Raw genomic sequence first — 9,744 nt, 5'->3', positions numbered from 1 at the left:
GGATTTACGATAATCACAACAAGATTTCAGAGCCTTTCTGCGTCAGCTGCAGCGTCCATTTTAATCCCAGCTGTGACGCATCTTGTTTGTATGCAGGGATTTTATTTCTAATTAGGAAAGTTTTCCTCTGGAGGAAAATAAATGAACTCCAGTCTGTTTTTGTCGGTAGCTCCATGTGGAAGCTGCCAGATTCTGTTGCTCAACGGGCCATAATTGAAACCATTTGTGGATCAGGTGGAATTCAGAGATTTTAGCTTCACCTCAAAATCCCAAAGGGTGTTATTTTCTCTTTTTCTTTCCTCCAGGCGGAGAGACTGTCACACCAGCCTCCATTTCCTCTCCCCTGCTCTCTCGCTCTCTCTCTCTCTCTCTCGCTCTCTTTCTCACTCTGTCTCTCTCTCTCTCTGTCTTTTGCGTTCCCAGAAAGACCTTCCAAGGAATAAGTGGTCAACAACCAACAGTGACGCGTGCACAGTAGATTTGGAATAATCCCACAGACAGATGGTTTGATACTAACAAGAGAAGAACTTGAAAAAGTAAGTCATATCCATACTTTTCTCATTTGTGGCTGTTAACCCAAGTGTCCACGTGGACCTTGGAAGAAGTTTGTGTCAATCCGGCTGCGTATAGAGAAGTCACAGCATACAGGAGAATTCATTACACAGGTTTCAAATGGGCTGAAGTATTGCGAAAACCTCTACCAATAAACATTAAACGAAGAAAGGCACAACATTTGTGATTTTTTAGTTTTGATCCGTGCATCAAAAATATACAGCAAGAAAAAAGGTTTTCCACTGGAAAGTTAGCCGGCGACAATGATGTCACCTCTCCAGAAATGGACTGAAAAAATGTCTCACAGACATTTGATTTCCCTTACGATGTACTTCGACACAGTACAACCACATTCTGTTCACACAGGACAACATTGTGTTGACAAATCTTTGAAGAACCCACCATGTGTCAGACTGCAGTTTGTGAACAGTGGGCTAAGGTCCAGAGTGTGTTAGAGGCACGGCATCCATCACACAATATTTACAAGGTAAATAAATGCAGTACTGTGATGCCTTACAGTACTCATATTGTTTGTCTGTGTGTGTATGTGACAAATAAAAACCTCTGAATCGTCCACAAATGTTACATTTGCTTTTAAAAATTACTTGAGATGATAAAGTAAAATGAATGCATTATCTTTATGGTTATGGCTTAAAGTTAAAAACGAATCTCATCCATTAATTTATAACCTTTTAGGTGTGCAGGTCCTTGAGAAGAGATGAGGGTCATGAAGGTTCAACAGATCTCACACCACGTGTTCATTATCCTTCTGGCTGTCACCGTCCGATCTCAAGTCAACCCAGGTATCCTCCGGGACGTTCTTTCTCAAAGTGGGGGTTCAATATTTTGCCCGAGGACACTTTGGCCCGTGGGTGTGATGCAGGACTCACATGAGTCAAAACATCAATGATAAAAATGAGTTTAATTTGATGAACGTGTAGTTGTTTCAATGCGTGATGAAAGCATGAGCAATAGTCAATATGTCATACATGAGCTCAAAATAACCTCCTCATATTCTTGAGGGAGAAGAATGTTGACAAGATGGAGAAGGGAAGCAATTTTAGGTGGGTGGGCTTAGAATGCAAGAATGTACAAAGGGCTGTGTGTGTGTGTGTGTGTGTGTGTGTGTGTGTGTGTGTGTGTGTGTGTGTGTGTGTGTGTGTGTGTGTGTGTGTGTGTGTGTGTATCTATATGGTTTACCTAATGGTCAGACAGCAAATATCCTCAGAACAGGCAGACCTTTCACAAGCAGGGGACATTCATGGAAAAAAAAAAAAAGTTAGAAAATGTGTAGGCATAGTTGTAGGTAACACACACACACTCTCTCTCACACACACACTCATTTGAGTTTCCCACTTGGGATGGTTTTCAAGGTAAAAGGCTCATTGGTTCTACTGCTCTCTCAAAGTATATGTCAGGGATTCCCGTTTGGGAAGATGAATAAAACACAGAGGTCCCTTAATTAGCAGGTAGAGATGTTGAGAATAAACACTGACACTCTGGTGGATGCATTGAGCAGATGTACAGAATGGTCACTGAATCATATCAGCTCCATAATGTGACATCTGCTGCTAACAAACTTATCTTTATTACATAAGAGATGAAGCCATATGCTAAGCTTTTAAAAATAAAAATAAAAATGTTTCACTTTGCTGGTAAAGCTTATGAAAAAGGATGAAACATTAAGAGCAGGCAGCTCAGAGGCCATGGCCAGCTCACTTTGCTTGGACTGGTACCTACACAGTAACGCCTCTGTTTGGCATTGAGGCCTTGCAGGGCTGCAGGAAGGGGCCGGGGGAGGGGCGAGGAGTGTTTAAGGAGGGGGGGGGCGACTTCACACTCAACACCTAACATCATGCAAGCAGAAAAAATAAAATGATGGCATGTGAAGGAATTCAGGGGTGTCAGGCTCACATGCATAATGAAAATGTGAGCAGCATGCGTGTCATGGGTGCATCTTGTGTTTGTAGAAATGTGTCGATATCCTCTCGGTATGACCGGCGGGCAGATTCAGGACGAGGACATCTCTGCTTCCAGTCAGTGGTCTGAGTCAACTGCTGCAAGATTTGGCAGGCACGTTGCATGATGATTCTTTTCTTATATCCCATCTTTTTTAGCTTTTCAATAAAAAAGGTGATCTTCATCAGCAGATGCATTTTGTACTGACCGCAACTAAAATGAGATCCAGTGCAAAGGGCTTTTTTCATCCACTGTTGCCAAAGTCAAGAATGAAATTTTACGGGGGTTTTTTACGTTTCATTAACTGGAGCCATGCTGAATGATGATAGTGTTGTTTTTCACAACTGCGGACAAGCAGCAATGTTGAGCTATTCCAATACGTTGTGATGCAAAAATGAACACTGCATAGTGAAAAACTAGCTTTCAATAGTTCTCCTTCCTCTATTCATATCATCCAAAAGAAGAGCTGTACCCCTCTTCGTCCATCTCCTCCTGGGAATGTCCACGCTCCTCTCATGCTTCCATCTCTCCAGGCTCGACTTAGACAACGGAGACGGGGACGGGGCCTGGTGTCCTTACATCATGTCGGAGCCCGACGGCCTCAAAGAGTATCTCCAGGTGGACCTGCGTTCACTGCACTTCATCACGCTGGTGGGCACCCAAGGCCGCCACGCCGACGGCATGGGCAATGAGTTTGCCCAGCGATACAGGATCAAGTACAGCCGCGACGGCAGCAACTGGGTGGGCTGGCATGACAGGAAGGGAAGCCAGGTGAGCGCGTCGACATGTTCCCCTCTGCCATTGTTTGTGGTGTAATTCAATTGAGCTCGACGCATAATCAGAACGTTTTACTTGTGTCAGATGAAGGCGTGGAGAGGAACAGAACATTAAAGGGAGGCCTGGACGGGGTCGATATATTATACATGTTTATGAGGGTTTTCATACGGTGAAGCAACTAAAGGCATTTAACCGCTGGACGTTAATGACAGATGACAATCTCATCAAATTTCATCAAATATATAATATACTGATCAACAATATATGAAATTGTAAAACGTATTAATGAATGAATCGTAGATCCACGTGGTGTATTTTTTATGGTACAAGATATAGCAAGATATATATTTTGCTATCAAAACATACATTCTTTTTCATAATATCCCAACGTAGTATTTGTAGTTTCACTAAATTGAATGATCCGATCCGAAGACTTCCTCCAACACTGCTGACAGATGACAAGGAGGTCTTCTGTGCAGCAGACCGTAGCACAGTTCATGGAAAGCTAAGACACAGCTGAACCAGCAGATGCATGAGATAAAGGACGTCAATTCAGATTCGTCCAGACCTCAAAAAAGATTTGACAGTAGCGCATAGGCTGACGGTTTTCATTCAGTCTTATTCGTGTCATCCGCGTCTCCGCTGCCAGGTCATCGAGGGGAACCGAAATGCGTACGACGTGGTGCTGAAGGACCTGGAGCCTCCCATCATTGCTCGTTTCGTCCGCTTCATGCCTGTGACGGACCACTCCATGATCGTGTGCATGAGAGTGGAGCTCTACGGATGTGAATGGCTGGGTCAGACATCGCCGTCCACTACACCGAGTGCAGCACCCACACTAAAGTTCATCTTTCTTTTTTTAATCAATTACCATCTGTACTGATTTCGTAGCTTGTACGCCATTATGTTCTATCTGCATGCAGTACGTGTCGCGTGTCTCTGACCTTCGACCTGCTCCCTGCAGATGGCTTGATGTCTTATAGCATTCCAGATGGGCAGGAAATGATCTACAGAGGCCTGGATGTCTACTTTAATGACTCTGTGTATGATGGAGCATCAGCTGAAAGGTCTGGATTTTACTACCACACTCACTGTATATGTTGTATTATAGTTGTTTGCTTTCCTTGTGTGAGTGCAGTAATATTCTCTACAATTGATTACAGATGTGATTTTTTAAGCTGACACAGCAGTTACAAATAAAAAAGAAATCTCTGCACTCCTCGGTGAATACAACTGAAAAAGTTTGTGTTACCTAGCTTGATTTCTTTCCTCCATCCCTGCATTAGACTGACAAAGGGCCTCGGCCAGCTGACAGATGGCACCTGGGGTCTGGATGATTTCCTCCACAGCCACATATATGGCATGTGGCCGGGCTACGACTACGTGGGCTGGAATAACAAGAGCCTCCCCAAGGGTTACGTGGAGATGATCTTTGAGTTTGACCGCGTCAGAAACTTCACTTCCATGAAGGTACAAATTCTGTGCAAGGTCAAAATCAGCTTAATAGTGAAAAGAGGGGTATTTTGCTGAGCCAACATTACACTGACCTGCGCCGTGCCAGGCAAGCAGCCATCTTACATATCGCTGCTGCAAATTTTATGGGCGGCATAAAATCATGCAAAGTAGCTTGCAGTGTCAAAATTGAATTTTCTGTGTAATTACTCATGGGTACGTGCTGTGGCCAGAGATCAGAGATAATGCCTTTTTTCTGCAGAGATTTGTCATCACTACAACTGCTCCCGCATCATCGTCCCTCTGTTTGGAGCCCTTTTGCTCTTGTTTAGTCATTAATGTCATAGGTAGAGAAATGTATATTCCTCTGTAGATATTAACAAGACAACCATTTGCAAGATAAGGCGTTCAATACTTTGATCATGCTCGTTTTCTTTACCCATCCCACGTACACAGGTTCACTGCAATAACATGTTCAGCCGCGGGGTGAGGATGTTCAGACAGGCCACCTGTTACTTCCGGTCAGGATCCGACTGGGAGGCTGACCCCGTGACCTTCAGACCCACCATCGATCGCGTGAGCCAAGGGGCCCGTTTCATCACCGTGTCCCTCGGCGACCGCACAGCCAGCGCCATCAAATGCCGTTTCCACTTCAGTGATCTTTGGATGTTGTTCAGTGAAGTTGCCTTTCAGTCGGGTGAGATGGGATCTGGAGCAGAGCTGTCATTTGAATGTGCATCCTGTTTCAAGGGGGTTTTCTGGTCACCATCAAATGCAAATGTTGACTGCAACTGCTCGCATGTTTTCATCTAAAGCTCCTTTCTGCCTGAACTTTTATTCTTTGGCTTTGTTGTTGTTTTTTCTTTCTCACACAGGCTCAGCTGTGTACAACACTTCTCTGAGACACCCCACCAACACACTGCCAGGTCAGTGGCTACACCCTCTGTGATGATTGCTGTTCCCTGTTTCTGTGCAGGGTGGTTTGATTTATGGCTGCTGGGAACCAATGTAGTGGCAAACCAAACATGTGCCGAGTATTATCTCGAGTGAATAACAAATATAATCAAAAATCTATTTGGATTTTGAAGAGCATTTAATTAGGATTTTCATTATTCAAGCTTAGATTGACATGCATACACCTTGTATACATCTATAATGTATAATGATTTGTCAGTGGAGCTCAGTTTAATTTAAATGGTTTCTGGTTACACAGTGCCCCCTTCTGGTAGCGTCTACAATTGTCAATCATTAAAATAAATACAAACGTATTACTGCAGTAGAAACATAAATGGGTTTATGCAATGTAAATGTTATAGTATGTATTGTAATATCAATTTGAACTGTGTTGGATTTAATCAATAGACATTCTGGTTTTATCAGGCGAGGATCCTACCCATAAAGTGGATGACAGCAACACCAGGATACTGATTGGCTGCTTGGTGGCTATCATTGCAATCCTTTTGACTATCATAGTCATCATCCTGTGGAGACAGGTCTGGCAAAAGATGCTTGAGAAGGTGAGGAGAGAGTGTTGTTTTTTTAAAAGATCAATCAAACAAGGTTGAATGGTTTAAAGCTGTGTGAGGGCGACGCTTAGCAGGCTAATGTGATCAACACTATGGTCACAGTTAGACGCAGGTCCACTTCCCCTGTGAGGTATTGTAGACATGGAGGAGTAGGAATAAAACTTTTTTGCACATTTTAGAGTGTGAACAACCTTTCTCTCTACTCCCCAATGACAAAGAATCTCCCCTCTGTGTTTGATGAATGCAGAAGGTAAAAGGAATTGACAGCCTGTGTGAGATACAAATTATCCTCCCAATGATTTGACCTTGACAACAAATACCAAACTTCCACTCTCACCAACTCACTTCCACAGGCGTCCCGTCGCCTCCTGGACGATGAACTCACAGCCCGCCTGGCGGTCCAGACCCAGGCCTTCTCCTCCCACCACTCCTCTCTGTCCAGCGAGAGTGTCTCCACCGCCACGTATGAGAGAATCTTCCCGCTCTGCTCCGACTACCAGGAGCCTTCCCGCCTCATCCGGAAACTACCCGAGTTCGCTCAGTCAACCGAACACATCGGTAAGACGGCAAAAGCACAATTCGATGAAAACAGCTCATTTGTGGTCGACTTCGGCTGTAGCAGTGTGTGGCGTTGCGCGTGCGGTCCCAGCAGGGCCCAGCACCTCCTGCGGTGGCCTTGCATCCGGTGGCCTTGCATCCGGTGTTTCGGACGGTGCGCCCCACTACGCCGAGGCAGACATCATCAGCCTGCAGGAGTCCTCAGACAGCAGCACCTACTCCATCACAGCTGTCACCATGAATCTCTTTGCTGGCAGCGATTCATCCATGAGGGAGTTCCCCAGAGACAAGCTCACCTTCAAGGAGAAGCTGGGAGAGGGCCAGTTCGGAGAAGTATATTCTCTACTGAGGCTATGATGTTTGCTGGCAATTGATTTTTTATGTTGAATACATTAGATTCGACGAGCCGCTCTCTCCTTCCTCACCAAAATGCATCTTCTTAATGCTCCTGTTTAAGATCAAAAGACACTTATTTCCGTGTGGTGAAAGCATTCGTGTGAAACGCATTTTCTTTACAGTACGTGCTGTGGCGCCGACATGATGCTTGACGACAAAGTGTTTTTTAAAACAGGTGCACTTATGTGAGGCAGAGGGCATTCAGGACTCGTTGGATGAGGATTTGTCCACAGAGGAAAAGAGTGACTCACCTCTGCTGGTTGCTGTGAAAACACTGCGGGAAGATGCCAACAAGAACGCGAGGTAAGGTTTGTGTATGGAAAAAAAAGTACCTGAGTCGGGCCGTCAATGGTGCGGTAAATTACAACTATTTTTGTCCGTGCTGCTCCGAAGGAATGACTTCCTGAAGGAGATCCGAATCATGTCTCGCCTGAGGGATCCCAACATTGTCCGTCTGCTGGCCGTCTGTGTGGACACAGACCCTCTGTGTATGATCACTGAGTACATGGAAAATGGAGACCTGAACCAGTTCCTCTGCAACCTCAGGCTGAAAGAGGCTGTCGAGGAAAACAAGATGGATCGAGGGGGGACAGAAGGGGAGAGTATGGTCAGGTAGGCTCATATCTTGACCTTAAATTGTAAGGGTGACCTTAACTAGACAGCCCTTTGTGAATACACGCTATCGACTGTATGGGACCCTTTGTATCTCCTGTTGCTGTGTTTGTTAAGGCAGTAGGTCACAAGAAGCAGACTGGGACTGAAGTAGAATGGCGATATGTGACTTTAAACCTCTTTCTTTGTGATCTCTTCGGCTCCTTCAGCTACAGTAAACTAATTGGCATGGCTGTGCAGATTTCATCCGGAATGAAGTACTTGTCCTCTCTCAACTTTGTCCACCGGGATCTGGCGACACGCAACTGCCTGGTGGGTAAGAACCACACCATAAAGATCGCAGATTTTGGCATGAGCCGGAACCTGTACCGAGGGGACTATTACAGGATCCAGGGCCGGGCCGTCCTGCCCATCCGCTGGATGTCCTGGGAGAGCATCCTGCTGGTGAGTGCCGTGCGGAGCTGGAGACATTTGGAAAAACTAAACAGTAGATAAAAACGTAAATACAAATGGGGTGGCCCCATCACGTTACCTTGGTGACACCCATGCACAATTTTGAATGCCGGATTTGAACTTGAAAGCTCTTGCCTTATGAGATGAGAGGTAATCATCTTGATTTTTTCTGTTAAAACAGCTTTCAATCAGCAAAATATTGTTTGGTGAATAACCCCTTTTTTAACTTTACAATTGTGGGTAATTTCTAGCAAACAACATTAAGGGCTTAAAATGTCTGGGAGAGAGCCCTCAAGAACAAGAGGATTTGATTGTGGGACTTGACCCCAAATCTCAGAGTGTGGACGTTGGACTGGGCATCTATGCTGTTCTGATAACAGAGCAAGTAAACGTTCATCCTGAGTCGTATTTGGATTTAAATTGTCTGTTCTCTCAGGGGAAGTTCACCATGGCCAGTGACGTGTGGGCCTTCGGTGTGACTCTGTGGGAGATTCTGACTCTGTGTAAGAAGCAGCCCTACTCTCAGCTGTCTGACGAGCAGGTCATTGAAAACACAGGCGAGTTCTTCAGGGACCAGGGCAAGCAGGTAACGCATCCAGCCCTCCACAGTACAACCTGCTTATGGTCTCAGTTATGATTTCATCTGTTCCACCCTGCGGTTGATTCTCACAGTTCCACATTCACCCACTATACTCACAGTCCTGTATTTTGTCTCATGCTCCCAGGTGTACCTGCCCAAGCCTCACCGTTGTCCCGACCGTGTCTACAATGAGCTCATGCTGGGCTGTTGGAGGAGGAACGCCAAGCAGAGGCCGAGCTTTCAGGAGATACACACTCAGCTGACAGAGACCTTGGCTTAGTAAATGGAGCTGATGATTTCTCTCCAAAGTGAACATTCACATTTGCTGCCTTCAGTCTGGATCTTTCTGAAATTCACGTGGAGTTGAAAAAACTCCCATTTGATTGTAGCCTCCTTGCCACAATTGAGCTGTAAATAACGAGATATGAGTAAAACGTATACACTTGAACTTGTAGATATATAAATTAGCACTTTTCACACTTCTCTGTGTATTTATTAATTTCTTATCTCCTGTGCTGTGTCTATTTATAGAGTCTTATGGTAATAGGGTGTTAAACCCAATTGGGAATATTGTTTGTATTTCTTTTGCATTCATTCACCTAATTCTATTGCACATTCATTATAGGATGTCAGTACAGTTGTGTGACGTTTTATCTTGTTTATATTTAAATGACAATGACAGGATTTTTACTCTGCAGCAGTTTTCTGATATGTTTTATAAACATGTTAATGTTCTTTTGCAGAAGTTTATTAACTGTACGTTGTTGAAGAGTAGCAAAGAACAAACCAAGGATCCCGGTTAATAAAGAAAATGAAGGTTTACTGTTGTGTATTTTCTTCCACTGGTGTTGTTAGCAGGGGTAACAATTGCACCTAAGC

At 44.6% G+C, this 9,744-nt stretch overlaps 1 protein-coding gene across 1 annotated transcript; it reads left to right on the top strand.

Moving 5' to 3' along the window:
- The first annotated feature begins 1,256 nt into the window (after window positions 1–1,256).
- Window positions 1,257–9,685, top strand: LOC119209327 (discoidin domain-containing receptor 2-like). The gene is made up of 16 exons (XM_037458572.2): window positions 1,257–1,355; window positions 2,523–2,625; window positions 3,045–3,282; window positions 3,938–4,085; window positions 4,253–4,355; window positions 4,575–4,758; window positions 5,197–5,437; window positions 5,616–5,666; window positions 6,121–6,257; window positions 6,620–6,824; window positions 6,919–7,157; window positions 7,396–7,523; window positions 7,614–7,832; window positions 8,042–8,276; window positions 8,722–8,871; window positions 9,011–9,685. The coding sequence occupies exons 1-16, from the start codon at window positions 1,271–1,273 to the stop codon at window positions 9,143–9,145; spliced, it is 2,601 nt and encodes an 866-aa protein (XP_037314469.1). The 5' UTR covers window positions 1,257–1,270; the 3' UTR covers window positions 9,146–9,685.
- The last annotated feature ends 59 nt before the right edge of the window (window positions 9,686–9,744 follow it).

This window comes from Pungitius pungitius, chromosome 15 (genome assembly GCF_949316345.1).
Source record: "Pungitius pungitius chromosome 15, fPunPun2.1, whole genome shotgun sequence".
NCBI lineage: Eukaryota > Metazoa > Chordata > Actinopteri > Perciformes > Gasterosteidae > Pungitius > Pungitius pungitius.
Note: the sequence above shows the minus strand (reverse complement) of the source record. Positions and strands in the feature narration are given on the sequence as shown.